This window comes from Balaenoptera acutorostrata, chromosome 1, assembly GCF_949987535.1.
Source record: "Balaenoptera acutorostrata chromosome 1, mBalAcu1.1, whole genome shotgun sequence".
NCBI classification, from domain to species: Eukaryota; Metazoa; Chordata; class Mammalia; order Artiodactyla; family Balaenopteridae; genus Balaenoptera; species Balaenoptera acutorostrata.
In genome coordinates, this window is record NC_080064.1 from 151,403,011 (window position 1) to 151,425,147 (window position 22,137).

General features: G+C 51.1%; 1 protein-coding gene across 1 annotated transcript in view; it reads right to left on the minus strand.

Moving 5' to 3' along the window:
• Window positions 1–20,982, minus strand: part of VASH2 (vasohibin 2) — a 35,893-nt gene extending 14,911 nt beyond the window's left edge. The window contains exons 1-6 of the mRNA XM_007175590.2: window positions 20,707–20,982; window positions 13,073–13,161; window positions 9,130–9,186; window positions 8,541–8,615; window positions 1,761–2,142; window positions 419–534 (exon numbers count right to left, since the gene is read on the minus strand). Of these exons, the coding sequence (XP_007175652.1) occupies window positions 419–534; window positions 1,761–2,142; window positions 8,541–8,615; window positions 9,130–9,186; window positions 13,073–13,161; window positions 20,707–20,982 (995 nt within the window). The remainder of the gene's footprint in view (window positions 1–418; window positions 535–1,760; window positions 2,143–8,540; window positions 8,616–9,129; window positions 9,187–13,072; window positions 13,162–20,706) is intronic.
• Between the last annotated feature and the right edge of the window lie 1,155 nt (window positions 20,983–22,137).

Here is a 22,137-nt window from a genome sequence, read left to right on the forward strand (position 1 = left end):
CTAACAGTCTCATTTTTGGGGTGAGAGAACTTGAGCCCGGAAAGGTTGCATGACATGCCTAAGACCCCATAGTTCCTTAAGCAGCTGAGCTGGCTCCAGACATGGGTTTCCTAACTCTAAGGCCAACGCTCCTTCCACGCTGCCACGATTTCGCACTGTTCTCCGTCGCACACCATCTGGGGCTTATCCCTCCAACTGTGTCTACAGCTGACAGTCAGGAGGGTAAGAGCACTGGGGGTGATGTGCATGGTGGATCCTTTTGCATAAGAGATGTCCACCGAATGAGGGGCAGATCTCTTGGAGGTCACCATTTGGTTCAAATGCCGAGCCCAGGACACAACATCGTCCCCAAGGGCCAGGACAACCTCACAAACGTGTGTGCTGGGCCTTAATTTGGGGAAGAGGAAATACTACTCACGACTTGTCTCGTCTGCCGAGCCGTCTTGGGGGGCTTGCCTGCCTCCTTCGGGGGGACAGTGATTTTCCCCGGCTTCTCACTTGGGTTGGAGAGTGGGCACTTGCAGGTTTCAGGATCTGGAGGAGATACAAGGAGTTACCAGGCTGGTTCCGAACAGACCCGCCCTCGTGCCTTCCTACAGCCCAGCATCTCAACCCCTGCCCGTTCATGATCCCGGGGTTTAGAAGGCCCTGAGCTGGAGGCCTCCTCCTGACACACAGATGTGCTCCTCTCATGCTGCACTGACAAGAAGCAGAGGTATCACTTCCCAGAGGATGACAGGATTACATTGTGCCCCTTTCCCCACGGCAGAGAGAGGAGCAGAGCACAATGTCTCAGCCTCCTGGGGCTGTTTGGTTGCTCAGAAAATTCCCCTCTCGCGAAGGCCAAGTCCCATCCACGTTGCCCCAGAAGCCAACTTGTTCCTTTTCTGACCCGCCCACCCCACACGCATGCGCAGAGTGGGTCCAGCTGATCCAGAATCTCCATTACAGGTGCTGCTGAGTGAAGTCCCCAGGTGCTAAACACAACCAAGCCTGAATTCGGCATAATCCCCTGCCCCTGCGGGTCTCAGCTTACACACAGGCTTTCTCTCTCAGTGACTCCACGAGCTCTGGAGGAGCAGGGATAAACAGGCATCCTGTCACCTTGGAAGTGACATGGGAGAAGGAAGAAGGGCTTATGAGTGTAGTTTATATAAAGCCAGCAGAGCGCATGCTCCTTCGTTTGCTTTTGTGACTCCAGGTCAGAATTTTATGCCAAAGGGCTTTGCAACTTACAAAGCAAAGCAGAGATAAAACACGACTCTGAAATATATTATAACAGCAGAGTGACCCACTCATGCTGGCTTGCCTGAGACTTTCTTGGCTTTAAGTACTGAAAATCTCATGTCCTCAGAAACCCCTCAGCTTCAGGGAAACTGAGACGACTGGCCACTCCTACCATAAAGACAAAACAGAATAAAACAAAACTAGAGGCTTAGTATAAAATGACTAACATTTTAGATTGACTCATAGAAGGAACTGCAGGCCAAGACTCTGCTTCAGCTACAACACCTGAATTGAGCTTAGCTCTAGTTTTTAAAGTAGTAAATGCAAAGAGACTTAAGTTGTCCATGTCAAAAATTGAATGATTTTTTTTTTAACAGGGTGCCTACTAAGCAAGATAACCTCAAGAAAATTTTGACCATCTCAGAAACACAGGGCACGTGGCAATAGAGAAAGAGAGAGAGAGGGAGGGAGAGAGAGAGAGAGAACGAGGAAAGAACTCTCTTTCATTGCTCATTTGCCTCCCCTGCACCTACCTTCATTCTCATGTCCCTGGCATATTTCTCCAGCTCCTTCCTTATGTCAGCCCTCAACATCTTTGAGACATTGAGGACCAGCTGCTTCCACTCGATGGGCTGGAAGCTATGAGGCTCATGGGGGACATACAACCCAATCTTGACCTTCTTGACTGTGTGCAGGTATTTCTTGTAGGAGTCTTCAAAGTCAAAGATGAGGTCACTCAGAGTCCGAAAGGTCAATGGCTTGTCCATCAGCTCAGCCCTTCGGCTCATGCCCAGTGAGCCATAGCGGCCGTTGCAGTAAATCCCCAGCACAACATGGTGAAAGTAGTTTCCTGAGAAGTAGGTTTTAAAGCTGATGGGGAATCGCTCGATGGAAGGCTGTCCATTGGTTAAGTATCTTAGAGAATCTGAGTCAAGGAAGAGAAAGGAGGCCTTGAAGATACCAGAACTTGGACTCCCAGGAAAGGAAGGTAGCCCATACGGTCAGTGGGTCCACCCCTCTGCCTCTGAGCAGGCCCAGATCTAACCTTTCCAGACCAATCCTCTTATAAAGGATTCACTGGATATCTTTGAGTACCTGCTACATGGTGCGTACCAAACCAAATTAATATGGGACAAAGAGAGAATATTTGCCATCTTCTTTAGTAAATAAATAAATGCAAACAAAACTGTAACAACGTACTTTATCCTCCCTCGGTGCTCTACAGGGGATGATAAGCTATTAAAAGTTGGTTTCTGCCACTGGAATGATGTTCTCAGTCGTTAATTCTGGCTGGAGTATGTGGGACAGACCAGGAATTGAAGGCCTCTGCAATGGTGCAGGAAGAAATGACAACCAGAACCAAGGCAAGGCAGTGGAGATGTAAAAGACACACACCAACTGACAGGATGGGAAGGGACAGAATGGTGTCAGAATGGGTCATATCTGCGCCTTGTCTGCTCCTCTCATTGGCCCCAGCACACCCATGCCAGTAGCCTTGGGTACCACAGAGAGCTGCCTGCAGCATCCGAACCTCAGGCTCCCTTCAGTCCCCAACCCAGCTGGTGTCACAGCTCAGCTCTCTCCATGTGTTGGCCCGTCTGGATTGAGCCACCCAGCCTCTTACCATTAACTCGGTTTGGGCCCAGCAACCCCACATGGTGCAGCTTCAAGTAACTATGCCCACTGACTCCACACGCTGCAACGACGGACAAGAGGCACCACATCCTCAAGTCCACCTCAAAGTCTCTGGACAGCCCTGGCGTGGCCGTGGAGACTCAAAGACCCAACTCTTCTGGAAAGGGATACTGGAAATTCAGATACACTCTGCTGAAGACCGTTGGTGTCTCCAGACCTTTTCTAAGGGAAATAACAATCTAGGCTCTTAACATGGTGGCTTGTGCACGGTGAGTGCTCAGTAAGTGGGTACCATTCTCCGCTCTCTGAGAACTTGTCTTCACCATTTCTTGCCCCTGCTCCAATTTACCTTCCACACAGTGGCCAGAATGATCTATTGAAGCCAAAATTTGGTGCATGTCCCTCTTCTGCTTAAGTTTTCAGTGTCTCTCATCTTCTCCAGGACTTGGTCCAAATCCCTCAGCAAAGTCCTGCCATGATTCAGCCCCTGCTCATCATCGCTTGTGCTGTCTCATCTCCCCCGCACTCTGGGCTCACACACTGACCTACAGTTGACCCGTGACATTTTTTTTTTTTTTTTTGCCTGCAGTGCAGCTTGCAGGATCTTAGTTCCCCAACCAGGAATTGAACCCGCACCCTCAGCAGTGAAAGTGCGGAGTCCTAACCACTAGACCTCCAGGGAACTCCTGACCTGTGACATTTTTGAAGGTTACACCCTGAGACCACAAAAAACCCAGAGATCTGTGCCCACTGCCCTCAGCACATACTCCCCCAGAATATGAAGTCAAATATAACTGAAAATTTTAAATGACCTTTACATTACAAAGCCATGAGACCAAAGTGACCTATGAAACTTTCAAAAATAAGCTACTAAACCCACTGTACACGACCTCATGTCTCCATCGTAGTGTAACTTCTTTTATGGCTTCACTCACACATCAGTCTTATATTGTGGGGGATTTAAACCTGGCAGAGATCTTTGGGGTCTCCTAAGAATCATGAGTGATAAGGATGCTATTGGGGTTTCCCTGGTGGTGCAGTGGTTAAGAATCCGCCTGCCAATGCAGGGGACACGGGTTCAAGCCCTGGTCCGGGAAGATCCCACATGCTGCAGAGCAACTAAACCCATGCGTCACAACTACTGAGCCTGTGTGTCACAACTACTGAAGCCCGCGTGCCTAGAGCCCGTGCTCTGCAACAAGAGAAGCCACCACAATGAGAAGCCCGCGCACCGCAACGAAGAGTAGCCCCCGCTCGCCGCAACTAGAGAAACCCCGTGCACAGAAACAAAGACCCAACGCAGCCAAAAATAAATAAATTAATTTATTTTTTAAAAAAGGATGTTATTGGGCTTTCTCTCTTTACACAGGCTGCACCCTGACTGGAACAGCCTCACTTCCTGGGTGTGATACCTTCCCTGACCGTCCTCAGTGTGGGTTAAGTCTCCCACACCCCCTGCAAGAACTCCCACAGCACTTGGTGCTTATTCATCCTGCATTGTGTGTGTGTGTATACGCGCGCACATGTGTGCGTTTGTATCTTGTAATGGCAGGAATTGTGCTTTGCATCCTGGTGTCCCCAGGCATCGCACAGGCCTGGCACACAGAAGTACCTGGTTAGTGCTTGCTGAAAGGATGAATCTTAGATTGTGAGGATACATTTCCTTGCGCTTAAAAAGACTGTACTCGACAGAGAAAGACAAACACTGTATGATATCACTTACATGTAGAATCTAAAAAAATACAACAAACTAGTGAATATAACAAAAAAGCAGCAGACTCACAGATATAGAGAAGAAACTAGTGGTTACGAGTGGGGGGAAGGGGCAACATAGGGATGGGGGAGTGGGAGGTACAAACTGTTGGGTGTAAGATAGGCTCAAGGATATCCTGTACAACATGGGGAATATAGCCAATATTTTGTAATAACTGTAAATGGAAAGTAACCTTTAAAAATTATATTAAAATTTCTTTTAAGTAAAAATAAATTTTTTTAAAAAAGGTCTGCACTGGGTGTGGGGCTAATCCAGTACCCTTAAAAGAAAGAAGCCTTGTCCTCTACCCTCAGTTAAATCACAGATGGCTCCTCTGTATAAAAATGGTTACCTGCTTTCTCTTCACTTTATCATGTGAGATAAACTGGCAGTAAGGGAGTGAAATCACATCCTTCTGAGTCCTCTTACATAAATTCTTACTTGCTTTCTGGGGCGAGTTCTCTGGGGCTGGAACAAGGGCATTCCTCAGTTAAGTCAGTGTAACAAACACTGGGTGAGTATTTCCTGTGCCAGACAGACTGCTAGGTAGGGCTGCAGAGCCAAAGATGAAGACTGCCTGGAAGTCTGATTGGGAGACAGACTCAAAGTGGACACAATACCATCAGTATGGCAGTTCCTCAAGCAAACTAAACATAGAATTACCATATGACCCAGCAATTGTACTTCAGGTACTTCAGGTATATACCCAAGAGAACTGAAAGCAAAGACTCAGATACTCGCACACCAATGTTCACAGCAGCATTATTCACAATTGCCAAAAGGTGGAAATAACCAAAGGGTCCATCAAGGGATGAATGGATAAACAATGTGTGGTATATACATACAATGGAATATTATTCAGTCTTAAAAAGGAGGGAAATTCTGCAATATGCTACAACATGAATAAACCTTGAGGATATTACACTAAGTGAAGTGAGCCAGTCACAAAAGGACAAATACTGTTATGATTCAACTTTATGAGGTACCTGGAGTGGTCGAATTCATAGAAACAGAAAGTAGAATGGTGGTTACCAGGGACTGGGGACCCTGTGTTTAATGGGCTTAGCATTTCAGATGGCGAAGAGGAAGTTTAGAGATGAATGGTGGTGATGGTTGCACAACTGCGTGAATGTCCTCAATGCCACTCAATCGTACACTTAAAAATAGTTAAAATGGTTAATTTGTGTTATGAATATTTTACTGCAATTCTTAGAAACCCTGCATTCGCAATGTATGTGTCATTATGCTGTACACCTTAAACTTACACGGTGCCCTAAGTCAATTTTATCTCAAACTGAAAAAAACCCACCCCAACGTGACGTGTTGTGAGACAGGCATCCCTGCCACCTCAGGAAGAGCAGAGAAGAGGCCTCAGGACCAGAACGAGTCCCACAGGACAGCAGAGTCAGCCAAGTGGAGAAGAGTGAGTGGGGAGGGGAGTGGAGGGGCCTCCAGTCAATCCTGTGACAAGTCACCAATCACTCGGATTTGCTCCATCACTATAGCAATCAGTAAAGCCTTGGGACCTGGAGCCTCTGTGAACACAGAGGGAGGGGACTAACGGGTACGGGTGAGGGCTGGGAAGTAGCCTGAGCTTTTCTAGGGAAAAGGAAGCAGCAGTGCCCCAAGCTTGGGGAAGATATGCCCAGTACCCAGCCTGCTGGGGCTATGCCTCCCTTGCCTCTAATTATACACCTGTTATTGAATAAGCCATAGCACTTCAGCACCATGATTAAGCCCCACCAGGGCCAGTGAGGCCCCCTAAAGAGCTGCCATGATTCAGAAAATAATTGGGAACCAAAAGTCTATCTCTCCAGCATGATCAAAAAAGCAAGATCAAAAGAAGTGGCCCTTCGCGAATGAATCCTGAACTCGGAGCTCACGTCAAACAAGAGAAAACAAGGACAAGCCCATGGACACAAGCTTCCAAGCAGCAGCCAAGCCGACCTGTTTCAGAGTTGTCAACACACCGCTTGTCCCCTAGGACCTGTGGAAGGGCCCATGGGAGGCCGACCGATGACCCAAGTCCGTCCTTCACTGTGCCTGGGAGCAAAGCAGGCCACAGGGCTGCTGACACAGAGCAAAGACAAAGAGGCCGTAACTTTTAGAATTCAGCTGTGTTTCTTGTCTGTGCAAGAGTCACATTTCCCTGAGTTCAGCTGTATTTCTCCACCCTCCCTCCACTTTTCTGAAATGACACACCGGTTAGAACAAAGGAGAACCCAGAGGACGCTACCCTCTGATTCGGACAGGCCCAGAGGCTGGCCACAGGTCCATCCCCCCAACCCCAAAGGTTTTATAGGTGACTCTGGTAACCTAAGCTAATTTCGGCTTGGATTGATATAATTGCTCGGGGACAAGACAACTGTGTACGGGACTGCCGTGTGAAGCAAGATGACCTCCATCCAGGGGCCCTGCGACCTCTGTCAGCACAGGGTCTGAAGGCAGCTGGTGCCCGTGGTGATGGGCTCCCTCACCCATCACCAGCAAATCCGCGACAATTGTTCCCCCCATTAAACTTGCAGGAGGCTCTGCCCAACAGCTGTGCTGACTCCTGCCTCCAAAGGGTGGGGCCCAGAGCCATCTGCTGCCCCCCCCCGCCCCCATCCTGCCCTCCTGCTGGGCTCCCAGACGCGGTCCATCTTCTTGGTGGGGAACAGGGAGGAGGTATGATTGGAGGGCTGGGCAAAGGCCTCCACAAAGCTCAAGTTTCCATTTTTGAGACGTCAGCCTGGGCACCTGCGGACAGTCCTGTTTCAGATCCGGCCAGCCAGCGCTCTGCAGACTAGAGGGGCGGAAATTCCCCTCCCCACGAAGACGTCCAGGGGTCCTGGAGAACAGACCAGACCCAGCCTACTGTCCCCAGTCCGATTCTGAGTCACCAGTCCTCCCACTGACTTCTGTATCTGCTCTCTCTCCTGGTTTTCCTTCTACCTCTCTGGCCTCCAAGTCCTGTAAATTCTATCTCCTCGGGATCTCTTGAAACGGTCCCCTCAAATCCATTCCCATTGCCAAAACCACGGTTCAAGCATCACCGTTGCCCTCATGTAGCAGCTCCTAACTGGCCTTGCAGATGCAGCCCCACCTTCTCCTGTTGCCCTGCAATTGGCCCCAAGAACTACCTCTCTAAAGTGCACACCTCATCATGTCCTGTCTCCGCTCCAGAGATTTTGGCTGGGCTGCCCATTGCCTTTGGAAAAAGTTACCCTTCTCAGAATGGCATCCAAGGACCTACCTGTCCTAACCTGGGATCACCTCTCGAGCTCAGGTCTTACTGTGTTCCCTTGGCCAGTTCACCCCAGCCGTCCGCCCCAGGACTGGGAGTTTCTTTGCTATTCTACCAGATCATATTCTACTGCCACCACCACTAATAAGTCAGTGCCATCACAGTTATCCTGGACCATATTACCCCTCAGGCTGAGGATCCAGGAGTCTGGTGGAAAACGGAGCAGGAAGTGTGGAGAGACCAGACCCTTGTTTCAGCTTTATGTCCTGTAGGGTCAGGACACTACGCCATTGGTCTCCTCTGCAATCCACTCATAGAACTTTCCCTGGAGATGGCTTTGGATAATCCCATTTTCCTTGGAGTGTCTTTACTGTTGCAATGCCAGATTAATGCAAAAAATAATGATACACACTCTCTCGCTAGTCCCTTGAAGCTAGAATTCTCCTCGTGACTAATGCATCTGGCCTGGGAGCTGACCTTGATGCAGGCTTCAGCTCACAGGTTACACTGATGACGGTCCAAGCTCTGATTTGGTTCAACTCCAGATGGTGAAAGTTCAAGAGAAGCACCAGGAGGGCTTGACACTTTCCTCCAAGGAGACAACAGGCATCACCTCTGTGGATCTAGGATCCACAAACAGCCCCACAGTGAAGCCATCCTCAATGGAGTAAATTTAAGCTTACATCACTCAAAGGATACATGCCCAGGATGACAGCTTCAAGGCATTTGATAGGCAAGGACTCCCGAGTCATTTCTTTCGCTGTTTCCATTAACCTGTAGGGTAGAGCACAGCAAAGGATCTCAGACTTATTTAATTACGCAGTCAGTCTGTGTGCCAATCCACCAGCATGCCCATCGCCACACTAGGCAGCATGCAGGAGTACAGAGAGAAAGGGCAGAACTTGCCTCGCAGGAGGCTTGCAAAGCACATCCACACCTGGTGGAACTGAATTCCTAAATTCTCCACTCCTCTCTGCAAGACGTAGTTCCGGGAGATTAGTGCTTGTACTAACCACAGCACCCTCCCACTAACCCAGGACACGGGTGTTACAATGGAGCAAGTGAAAAAGGCCACATAAAACAAATTTCACAAGTCTGCCCCGCCCCTGAGTTAGTCTCCACCACTGAGCTTAGCTCAGCCCCACCTCCAACCTGGCCCGGGCCCCCCCTAACCCCTTACAGACCAGAATATTTGAGCACTGGGATGAAGGAGAGAGAGTGGGAGAGAAAGATGACAGCTCTCAGATAGGAGCATGGTCACCTGGCCCACAGATCATGCACCACTTACCCACTCAGCGGTCTCATTTTCCTAATTTCAAAGAACTGGGTCCCTGTATGATTGTATCTGTGTGAAGTATGTAAAGGGAAAGTGACAGAAAACTCCAAAGGTCCCAGTAATCCAGCAGAGGGATTTCTCAAAGGGATGAGGAAGTGGGGGCTTTCCAGAAGGTGGCCTGTAGCCAGGAGATGGCCAACAGTATCTTCCCTCCTCTCTGTCCTGCCCTAGAAATCTACTTTCTAACTTAGGCCCCAAAGCACCTTGGATCTATACAATAGCTATTTTCAATCTGCTCTGTATTTTGTTTAGTTGACTACATGTCTTAATTCACCTACTAGACTACAAGTCCTTTGAGAATTGGGACCATTTATCATCTTTTGTGTCACCCATAAAGCCTGGCACAAGCCCAACATATTCCATTTAGCAAATATTATTAAATAAATGAGGAATAAGTGAATGGATGGGTGGATGGAAGGAAGGATGGAATTGATAGAAGAGTGGATGGATGGATTAATGGACAGATAGAAAGGTAGGCTGATGGATGGGTGAAAGGAAGGATGGAAGGGTTACGGATGGAAGGTGGATAGGTGGTAGTAGGGTTTCTCAAGAGCGCAGACTCTGCAGCAGAGCTTACTGTGGAGATAGTACTTTCCTTTCATGCCTGGACTGATATTTGACATTACTAGATCCGAGAAGACGACAGCATTATCCACAAACTGGGATTTAGCTGGTTGCCCACAAGGTCTCAGGGACTGGCAAGCCTGCACCAGCTCATTCTGAAGGAGATTGGAGATTCTCAGACACCAGGCTCTCTGAGACTGGATCCTGATTTTTTTCTGAGCCTGAAGAAAAGTTGTTTTACATGTTTCTCTTTCCTGCCTCAAACAAAATCCTATAGAAAAAGTGCATATTGGGAAGGTGCTAATGAAGCATGAACCTGTAGCCCAGGCAGGAAGTATGAGGTTCGACGTGTGCCCCTACAGTGGTATGGGCAGCTGCAGAAAGTTGCAATGATCACCTCAAGGCACTGCACACCCTCCCGACAAGGGTTGGGATTCCTCTCCAGGCAAAGACGTGCTTGGCCGCTAAGACACAAACATATGTAACGATCACCTGGAGAGTTTGTTATAAGCAGATTCTGGGCTCCATCCTTAAGAGATTCTGATTTCAGGCCATGGTCTTAGTCCCTGATGTCAGAGTCGCCCCACCTGGGACTGTCGAATTTTAAGTTCTAGGGTGAGGGCCAGGGGATGATTTTAACAAGCTCACCGTTTGGAAATTACCAGCATGAGCCATAAGAATAACCAATAACAATACAGGCTTGCCCAGATTTTAAAAAATACAATATACAAAACCCTAGAGATATGAGAGAAAAATGAAGGGCTACGTAGCCTCATTGTGAAATGATTTTTCACTTTACCAAAGATTTCATTCAAATAGTGAGATTCCTTGTATATTTAAAGTAGCATGCAATTGGCAAAAGTTCTATTTATATGCCCAATTTTCCCTCTGTTCATACGTCTAGTTTATACATCTAGTGCATGGAGTGAGACAAACCTCTAATAAAATAATAAAAAACTACCTGACCATTCTTTCTCCGTTCCTTACAGTTATGGGCCTGGGGAGGAGAGCCTCCTGTAAACGCTGCCTGGAGAGAGAGACTTCACCCTCTGCTCGCTACACAGCAGAGCTCGGGGGTGGGGACTTCTCTTTCCGGAACCCGGTGCAAGGTCAGCACTCCTGCTGCCCAACGCTGTGAGGCTGTCAGAAGGGAAGGCAGGATTTGTCCTTTCCCGTCCCCAGCTGAGGACATCTGTGGTCAGGGCTGGCCCCAATCGGTCCCCATACACTAGCACCAGTCACTGCATCCAGGACAAAGCAGTAGGAAGGCCCAAGGAACTAAATAAAAGGCTGGTCAGGAGGTAGAACAAAGAGGTTACTCCAATGGCCAGGTGACCTGGAGCCTGATCCCAGCAGCATGGTGGTGCTTTCCCTTCTCCAGCCCTCTCTGCAGTCAGTGAACCAGCTCAGTGATCATCACAATGGGTCAGTGAAGGGAAAAATGAAAAAGCAGATCCTTCAGGACTGAGAATGGGCTGCAGCCTTTACGGGAGAATGAGCCAATGGTATGTAAAGCACATGCAAATTTGCCCCATCAGTGCATTCCCAGCGGCCAGGCTTGTCCTCTTTAATCTCCAGCCAGATGATCCTTGTGAAGACCATGTCCTAAATAGAAGGGGGGAGCCATGCTAATTTCTGTCACCTTCTGGAACGTTCTCTGAGGAGTCGATCACATCCAGGAAGGCTCAGCTTTTGGGGTCCAGGTCGACTCCGGCAGGAGTTTATGCTTCTGGGCCACATGGAACTCCCCACGTGGGGTCCCAGTTCAGCGATCAGCACCGACATCAGCCTTCCGTGGGCTAGAACTGTCCGCCTGACCCCTGGAGGCTGGTGTTATCTTCTCTAATATCGCTTCAGGATTCTATGAGGAAGATGCCATGCAGGGGAGTTCACAGTCTGTGAAGTGGGAACTGAGAGGCTAATCAAGTAATCTGCCCACCCAAACGAGAGGCAGTTCTCATCTGGTAGGACCCTTACCTTCAGGGAAAACACAAAAGTCCACAGGAAAGCTTCTTGCCTATAGCACAGAGAGGGGAGGCCTCTTCCCAGGCATGTGGGACATGTGTGCAGCGCCCCGTGAAATCCTTTCTGATAAGTTCTATGCCTTTAGGGAGGAAGGACAGAGGTCAGCAGACCTCCTGAACAATGTGCTGGGGGCTAGGATGGCGGCAGCTGCCTAGGCAGGGGGTCCCGATGCTGGCTTAGCTGAGATGCTCACTGACTCGCTCGGGCAAACGGCCTGTCCCACTCACATACACCTCCTCTGTTGGCCCGGCTCCCGTCTGACTCCCATCCCTGATAAACCACCAGCCGTGGCGAGGGGACCATCTGACCCTGCCCCTTGGTTCTTACAACGTAGCTCATATGGGTGCTCAGAACAGATGTAATCCTGGCTGCGAACACTGGAGGAGAAAAGGGGCCACAGGCTGGCTGGTCTGCACCCAGCCTGGACCCACAGGACTTCTCAGCTCTTCTTCAAACTCACATGAGGGGAGAGGGCCCCCAGCCCAGGGCCCCATTCACTCATGCAGAATGGACCAAGGGCACCAGGAGCCAAAGGCAACGCCAGGTGGGCCTCTTGTAGATGATGAGCGGTCAGGATCCGGCCAAAAAGTGAAAGAAAAGGAACAGAAGACTAGGAGGGGGGCTTCCCTGGCGGTCCAGTGGTTGAGAATCTGCCTTCCAGCGCAGGGGACTCAGGTTCGAGCCCTGGTCTGGGAACTAAGATCCCACATGCCGCGGAGCAACTAAGCCTGCACGCCGCAACTACTGAGCCCATGCGCCCTGGAGCCCGTGCACCACAACTAGAGAGGGAAAACCTGCATGCCACAACAAAGAGCACATGCTGCAACGAAAGATCCCGCACGCCTCAATGAAGACCCCGTGTGCCACAACTAAGACCCAACGCAGCCATAAATAAATAAATAAACAGATATACTAAAAAAAAAAAAAAAAAAAAGACTAGGAAGGAAGAGGGAGAAAGAAAGCTGGTACAGGAAGAGAGATGGAGGAAGCCAAGGATAACCAAGGAGGAGGAGGTGGAGAAAGAGGCGTAGATGGAAGGAAGAGGGGCGTGTGCTGCCCACTGCCGCTTCGCTGCCCTTTGCCGTCCCGGCCCACACCCTGCTTAAACGGAGAGGGTCTGATCACTGCGATGACGTCCTCCAGTGTCACTTCTTCTAGACTGTCACATCGAGGCATCCCTCCGTGCCCGGCCTCGCCAACCTCAGACAGCATTTGCTGACCAGATGGGGACAGAGCCGCCACCAGGCGTGCGATCATCACGCCTGTCCCCGGGCTGGGTCTGCTCAGACCCTGGTCGGAAGGATACTGTAGTGTCTTCATGTAGTTCTGGATTGCCTGGAGCCAGTCTGGGATCGTCATCGACAGCCTGTAGTTGGGAACCTGGGGTACTGAAGGCTGCAGGGAAGTAGAGAGAGATCATTTTATCAAGGAGACGCAGAGCTACTCCTGAGGGCAGATGGCCACGCTGGCCTGGGCACCCGTTCACCTGGTGCCTCCTGGACAAGGTCTCCCAAGCCCGGCCCGTCCTCTCTCTGCGTTCCCTTGGCACACACTCCGCCCTGGGTCGCAGCAGCTCTCTACGGCCCTTTGCGTGTTGCGGTGTGAACACCGCCTGCCTCCCCATGGGAGCCTCAGCCCTTCTTGAGGCCAAGGACCATGGCCTATAGTGTCCCCCCCTCCCCAGGCCCGGCCCAGGAGGGTTCAGAGGTGCCCCATTAACCCTCACACTTCTACTGCACGACGACACTCTTGCTGCGTGTCTGGTGTCACCATTGTACGTGCCCACTCCAGGGCACCACTGAACACGGGATGCACGGCGCCCCGAAGGACTGCAACAGGGTGCCACACGTGCCATTTCTCTTCACCACCACCCCCTGCAGTGCCCATCACATCCATTCCCTGAGCCCAGCCCCAAGTGCATCAGGAAAGATTCCCTTCTTGCCGCGAATCTTCCCAGGTAAGTGCAGCTCCTCTCACTCGTGAGCCATCTTACCCTCTGACCCCACCCGGCTGCCCAGTCTGCCTGGGCATCTCCTAGTCTGCCTCTTGGTCAACATTCACCAGCGGAGGGTATGACGTCCTAACCCCCGCTGGGAAGGGAAGGGAGCAACGGCGGGCCAGGACTGAAGAGGGGGACGTAAGTCCCTCTTCTCGGGAATTTAGAGCCGAGGCAACACCCAGCTCTGAGCAACCCTGCCGACCAGGCCAAGAGCGAGAACAAGCAGGGGCTTCCAATCCAGTCACTCCTGGGAAGCAAGGCGGCAGTTTCTGCTTTATTTCTTCTCTATGTTACCCAGTCCCTTAACCTCAGCCGCTGGTGACAGAGACACTCAGCCCATGTGGGTCTGTAGCTCCGGCAGGAAGGAGAGGAGGACTAAGCCGCTTAGGGAGGGGCACAAGGGGCCGCAGGACAGATTAGTTCCACCCTCTAAGAAAACAGGGAAAGGGAGGCCCTGGGGATTTAGTACTTAGCTGATGGAAGGTGAAGCCACTGGTGAACAGACTTAGGGACAGCACGGGGCAGTGTGGCTGGGCACCAGCGCCAGACGCTGCCCACGGACGGTCCCCAGTTCTGTCCCCAGCTCTGCAAGCTCAGGCCCCACAGCCAAGCTGGCGGGCGAGGGGGTCCCCCGGGCCTGAAGCAGGAGGCTCTTCATACTTCTGCATCTTCCACTGCTTTTACTTAAAATAGAAGGGAACTAGTCACACATCCTATTTCACAGCCAAGGTGCAGAGCGTGTGTGTGTGTGTGCATGACTGCATGTGTGAAAGACAGAGAGAGAATGTGAGACTGTGTGCACACACTCACAGCTGTTCTGCAAACATTTTGTTTACAACATATCAACTCAAATCACATTCCTGTCTTGGAGAGTCATTTTTGGGAGCAAAACGTTCCCATCTGAACATCTGCTTAGAGGGCCATTCCCACAACACCCCCGCCCAGCCCAGAGTCAAAATACGACGCGCGTCCTGGTGTTTCCGACCTAGCAAACATGAGGACGCTTGTCCCTGCTTTTGGCAGTAACATCCACTGATCTACCCACACCTGAAATTCTGCATAAGAATGTGCCAGAGCTTTCACAGAGAAGTGAGGAAGCAGGGGAGACGAGAACAACCATTTCTTTCGCACCTCCAGTGGTCCAAGCTCTAGGCCAGGTACAAGAGGGAGGTGGCAAACGACAGAGTTTATGAAGGCAGGAGCATACCTCTACCCAGGCAAGCATGGGACAACGCCCCAGAGAATCACCAGCCACCTGAGGGATCCCCAGAGGGATGTCCTTTGGCCAAAGCCCTGAGGAAGCCAGAGTGACCTGGCTCTGAGTCGGCTTTGGGGGCCAACCACCAAGTTATTTCAACTCCCCCAAGCCCAGCGGAGCCCACAAGAGCCAGATGATGGGGGGAGTCAGGCAGCAGCCGGTCCTCAGAATAGCAGCCCAGTGGCGCCCAAGGGCTTTTAAAAACAGCTGTCTGGTTACCTCAGCCCCAGCTAAGAGTGAGTGCAGGAGCTGCAGTCACGTTCCCCAGACCCCAGCTGGGGAACCGGGCTGTGGTGAGAGAGAAGCCGAGACTGCTGAGGGGATGATGTCATCTGGCTACAGCCCACCCTGCCGTCTGGGACAGCTGGAGGGGGCTCAGGCTGGGGCAGCTCCCAAGCAGCACTTCGGGCTGCCAAGGCCCCACAGGATGATGGACTATAAACCAGGCAGGCTCCTTGGGGTGTAATCATGAGTCCTTGCTTTGTCACCTACTCCTGTGGACCCTGGGCAAGCTGCACGGCCTCTCTAAGCCTCCGGTTCCTTCCTGATAAAATAGGAGAGGATATCACCTACTTCAAACCTTCTGAGCTGGTTGTGAGGATTATATGACCTAATGTATAAAGCAGACAACTTGGGGCTTGGCACTCGGTGTTTTAAGTGTTAGCTGTGTTATCATTATTCATCAACAGTGTGCTTTCAGAGGTCTAGATGGGGGAGCCTGAATGGTCTCCACTTTTCAGTAACTGGAAAACAGAATCAGCAGGGCCTGAGCCCCCAGACACTCAACTCAGGAGCGTCACGAAGATGCCTTCTCAGCCTGATGCAAGAGGATGAAAACACCCACTTCCCCTGTGGACACGTGGAGACCATGAGTTAATATCCTTAATTCATGAAGAGTTCATACAAAGTGATAAGAAAACTCTCTAGGCCTCAACGAAAAGAAAATGGCCCCAGAAGGTAGAAGCAACCCAAGTGTCCATCAACAGATAAATGGATAAACAAAATGTAGCATATATGCAATGGGATATTATTCAGCCTTAAAAAGGAGGGACATTCTGACACATGCTACACATGCCAGAACATTGAAGACCTTATGCTAAGTGAAATAATCCAGTCACAAAAGGACAAATATTGGACGATTTCTCTTATGGGAGATTCCTATAGCAGTCAAATTCACAGAGACAGAAAGTAAAAGGGTGGTTGCCAGGGGCTGAGGGGAGGGAGAAATGGGAACTCAGTGTTTAATGGGTACAAAGTTTTAGTCAAGGAAGAAGAAAAATTTCTGGAGATGGAAGGTGGTGATGGTTGCACAACAATGTGAATATATTTAATTCACAGAACTGTACACTTCAAATGGTTAAAATGGTAAATTATACGTTACCACAATTTTTAAAATGGCCATGAAAAGACAATTCACAAAAGAAGACATGCAAATAGTGAATAAATATTTTTTAAAAACGTTCCAGCACACTAACAATTTAAGAACTGCAAATTAAAGCCACTGCAAAATGTCATTTTTTGCCTCTCCAATTAGCAGAGATATTCTGAAATGTGGATACTCAGTGCTGGGGACGATGCTCTCATACGGCATGATGGGAAAATTAATTGGTACAAACTTTTATGAAAAGACCAGGGCACACTCCTTTTTTTTCTTCTCCTCCCTGACTGGGGTCCTGAGAGTCTCTCCTGTTATTTTCCTGCCCCGTTTCAGCTGAGACTCCAACCTAGAATTCCCCTGGCCCTGTCCCTCTAGATTCCCTCCTGCCACCTGCATCCAGCCATCTCAAGCCACAGCCCAGCTGATGAAGGCAGAATCTAGAGGGCACAGATCAAAACCACCCTCTCCACACAGGCACTGTGCCTACAGTTAGGGGGTGGGGTCCCTGAGGGTAGGGAATAGGGGGAAGGAGGGGAGTGGACAGGAATATGGTTGCTCAAGAAGAAAAATGAAACAAACCACAGGCAAGCTTTTGTGGACAGGCTCTCTTTCACTCCATTCTTGCCAAATGCAATGCCCTGTCAGAAGAATGCAAGAAGGGATGTGGAAGGACACGAGTGTGTATCATCACCATGCATCACCATGTGGAAAGAAGGTAGAAGCCAGGAAAGGAGCCAGGGAGGCATCGAGAGCACCAGGCACCAAGAGTCTTTAACAAGAAAGTACAAGGAGAAAGTGAAGCCTTTTGCCATCCCTGCTCTGAATATGTATTATATACACTGTGCAGGTGCCAGGCAGAATAATTTTCTCTGGCAACCTTGGGCGGCGGTGGGGGGAGCATGGAACATCACTCTTGGGCCAAGGATGGGCCCCAGGCCCCTGCATCAGGAGCAGCCAGGAATCTGTTGATGGTGGCCTGGTCCAGCGGTCACAACCTTGGGCTGAGCAGGAAGGTAGGACGGATGGATCGTTTTGAACGCAGGACAGGGGAGAAAGTGCACTGCCTGTGTGAGCCAGCAGGGGGCAGGAGTGGAGCCCTGACCACAGCAAAGTCTGGCCCCAAAGCCCTCACACTTCTTCACTGACGCAAAGCTGAGTCCTCTAAATGTGAATTATTTCCCAATTTGGGATCAGCGTGAGAATGAGGCACAAAAACGTGGTGTCTGCAAGAAACGGCTTGGTGTTTCCTGCTGAATCCATCTGGCTGTCTGCCCCAGGACAGTCGGGCTCCAGCCAGTCGAGAAGCAGGAGGTGTTGTTTCCTAGTCGGCCCAGCTGTTTTTTCTGGGCCAGCCATCCTCCTTGCCCCTCCCTTCCCAACCTCTACTATCCTCCAACTGACCCGTGCTGCTTTCTTGCACTATCCCTGAAAAACCCTGGCTTTCACCTAGTCAATTGTTAACTTCAGACCCAGTAACCACCAGGGGAGAGGCCTGCAGTCACAAATTTAGGATTGCAGAGCAGGTGACACCTGTCCCCCTTTCCCCAGTGGGGGCACCTGGATCTTTGGGCAGAAATTACCACGGCTGCTAACAAAATGTCCTGTGGTCAAAGAAAGTGTCATTCAGTCCTCCTCTCACGCCTTTGACACCTTTCCCATGCCACTTCTTTTGCTTCTCAGTCCACAATTCAATTGCCAAAAAAAGGTTCACCTCCCTGAAACTCTCCAACCCTTCCACCACCACTCCACCACCACCCCCCTTCTGTACAAATTCCTCAGCAAGACACTGATCTGATTAAAGGAGAAAAGGACTTGGCCCCAGAGGAAAAAGTCTGCTGAGCTGAGTGCAGGAACAGCCCTCAAATCAGAGAGGAGTGGCTCCTGGAAACAGGAACTTTCAAAGCTGTTCCCATCCCAGGGCCTGCACAGGGGTCAGGGTTTGGGGAATACCAGGACCAGGGAGAGACGGGATGCTGTGATGGGCATTGAGGATGGAGAACCAAGCATTATGATGCAGTGTAAGAGAGAGAAATGTGAAGCTCTTTATTTAGGTTCAAAAAGCCGATGCCCATGTTCAGCCTGGGGTTGCCCTGGCTTGGCAGTTCTCATGCGACCTTCCGGTTACTATGAAAGTACAATATGATATGGCCACTATATTAAAAAAAAAGAAAGAAAGAAAGCTCATTTCTTAAGAACGCAAAATTCAGCCACAATAACGGAAGTATCAAGTACAGGTCTCAGGAAGTAGTAATTTATGTTCGAAGCTGCTCAGACAACATTTAGAATATTGTGTTTCTTACTGTGCTCATGTTTTCGGGGACTGACTGATGACAAACTAGCAATTGTCCTAGAAAGAAGAGGAGGAAAGTGAGCTGATCTGGGAACTATGACACATAGGAAAAGGTGAAAGGAACTACCTGTAGACAAAGACGATTAAAGGAAGACGCAGAATAATCCAGTGCACCTCTAGTGTCACACAGATGACTAGAAACCTGAAGACTAATGGGTCATAACACCATGGGATTTGAGAGTTGGAAAGAACTTTACATGAAATCTGATCTACTCACATTTTATAGGTCAGAAAACTAAGGCCGGAGATTTTAAGTGAGTTGACCTAGGCCACAAAGCTAGAGGTAGCACAACCAGATCCAGAATTCAGTCCCTTGATTTTTTCAATCCAAGTCCTTTCCTTACTCCAAGAGAACCATCTCGTAACATTCGAGGGAGCTATGAGTAGCACAGGAACTCGACGTGTGCCGCCCTTTGGTTCTTGAGCACAAGAATCAGTGGTGACATGTGACCGAGGAGGGGAGGAGGAGGAGCTCTGTTCAGTGTCAGAGAAGAGTTTCCCAGTGACCAAATCTGGCCAGGCCTGGGAGCTGCCCTGTGAGGCGACAAGCCCCCCATTCCCAGGAGGCCTTTAGAAAGAGGAAGGGATTCTGCTGAGAGGTACAGGATTGGTCTCTACCAACACTGACATTGTCTGATTCCCACAGAGAAAGGGGGTCCCCACCCACAATGTTGGGAGAAAGATGAAGCCACAATCAGAAGCCACAATCAGGTGCTAAGGGTGCTAAATGAGAAAGGCTCACTTCAGGGAGGACAGACTCCAAAGTCAGAACTGCACTCCAGTATCAGGGTTGTTCTCAGGCTCTGAGTCCTCAAGGAAGACTCAGCAAGGGTAATTATAGCTGACACAAAAGCAGGCAAGATTCTCGCTGGGCATAATGAAGATCTCATTGACCAGCAGGGTAATAAAACACCATAACCAACTACAGCAGGCAGCTTACAGGCTCTGTTACTTTTCCCAAGGGCACACACAGCTTTCTGGCCTGCAGGCTGAGATGCTCAGGTCACCAGATGTTCCAGGTTGGGGGCTCGACCAGATGGCCTTCCAGGTCTCAGGTCTGGCATTCCTAGACCTGTCCAGGAATCTTCTTGGCCATACCAGTGTCCCCAGGATGGATGGGAAACCATCTGCCATGCTACAAACCCCAGGCTCTGCAGCATTTCTCTTCCAGTTTGCATTTTCGTGCTTCATACAGCGACCACTGCACATCTTCCTCCATCTTACTAACATTATCTTTGGCCACCAAACCCAATTGGCTCACTGGCTTCTCTCCAAGGTAGAGTTACACTCCTGAGCCTCTTTCTCTATCCAGTGAGATTCATTCATCATGTGTACTGGAAAGTCCCTTTTAAGCCATAGTTAAAACTCTTTTTTCTCAGAGCCCAGATAAGCTGGGAAAAGAGAGAGCTGACTGCTTTGCAAGTTTCAGAGGTGAAAGTCACTGTCATAAAAAAAAAAAAATTTGGCAAAACGTCTAGGAATGATTCACGCTGAGAAGTCTGACTGGTTGATTGTAAAATCATTCATAGCCTAATAAATCATTTACCAGGAGGGGACAGAGGAGGACCAAGAAACTCCAAAGAGGATAAGCGGGGTGGGATCCCCAGGGGGCCCATGCATTCTTGGCATCACTGGTGCTACTTGGTGGCTACAGTCTTCGTTGAAGCAGGATGTACACGGAGCTAAGTAAATGATAGAATTTGGCTCCAGATTCAAAGAAACCTTGGCACAAGCCGACCACACAGTCCCAGGACAACAAGCCCCCTTTCTCTCCCTCCCCCATTTCTAAGACGTCCAAGGCAAACATCTCAATTAAGCAAAGGGGGTGGAGGCTGTTGGGAAAAACGAGGAGGGGAAGGGAGTTTGCAGCAGGACCAGGAAAATGGAAATTGCTACGTACAGGCAAAATGGTCCCATCACTGCCCACACCACCCCCTTCCTTCGGAGCCACTAACCTTTGCTAAGAAGGTGGCGTTCCTGATGGCGCCCACCATTTCTCCCCCTTTGGGGTGCACTTTGGCCACGTGCATCCACATGCGCTCCCAGGTGTGGCTGTCGATGGGGAAGCCGCTCTTGTTAACGTGAAACAGCACCCCGCCGTCTTTGTCCTCCTCCTCCGAGCCCCCGCTAGTAGCGAGGCTCACGGGCCGCGCGTGGCTGCTCCGGGACCGGGTGCCTTTGGCGCCTTTGGGGTGGGGGCAGCGGTGAGTGTCGGCCGCCGAGCCGGTCATGGTGGGGCAGGGGCGGCGAGGGCGGCAGGGGGCGTGTGAGCGCGGGCGCGGCGCGGGGATCAGCGCCCCGCGGAGGCGGCCTTCTCCATGCTTCTGGCTGCAGCAGGACGCGCGAAGGGGGAGCGGCGGCTGGAACTCCGCTTACGGGCCGTCCCTGAAATCAGTGAGACCCAGCACATCCCAAGGGTAAGTGGACACCCGGAGGAACCAAGGAGGGGGCCGTGGCCAAGACGTGGCGGGGGGGGGGGGCTTCGAAGTGTCCCCACTTCCCTATCCGCTCCCCCCGCGCGCGCACAGGACGCCCACCCACCCACCAGGGAATTGCACACGAGCTTCCAGCCCTGCAATTACCTAGAAAGGCGACTTGAATTTTGCCACAAAGCTTCACACCCACCTAAACCGCGGGAGGGAGAGACAAGGAGCGTGAAGACTGCGGAGTGGACGGGGTAGGGAGAAGAAAGACAGCTCGTGCAGCGGGATGGAACAGGAGGTCCCCCCAAGGCTCCACACGTCCCTTGGTCGCCAGATGTGGCCGAGCGCCGAGCCGAGCCAGAACGTGCCGGCACGTGAGCGCCCGGGGCTGCCGCGAGAGCCCAGCGACATCCTCGGCTTGCAAAAGCGGCCGCGTTTCTTACAAGAAGCCCTCCCGAGGCTGGGCGGACGAGGGGCCGCCCCGGCCCCCAGGCTCCTGTGTTAGTGGCTCCACCCGCCCCCTTCCCTGAGTTCCAGCGCTAGGCACCCCGGGGAAATGGCTGCAGGCGGGGCGCGGGAAGGGCGCACCGCAGCTCCCGGACCCTACCTCTGGACGGTCGGCCTCATGGCTGCACGGCTTCTCCGGGCGGCGGGGGTGGCGGGAGCTGGTGTGGCTGCTGTGGCCGTCGCCTCATTCCATGTCCCATCCTCTAATGTTATTCTGTGACATATAACCGAGTCACCCGGGCAGCCGCCGATGTTCCGACTGCGTCCATTGGCCACCGCAACAAAGAGGGGCGGGTCCCGGGCGCGGGACTCTACAACCCGGAGCTCCGCGACGCTCTGATTGGCTCCCGGGGTTCCCGGGCGGGAGGGGTGAGGAGTAGGGGAAGCTGGGCCGCCGCGCGAAATCCGATCGCTGTCGTGTCCTGCGAGCGCCGCGGGGCTAGAGCGTTTATCCCT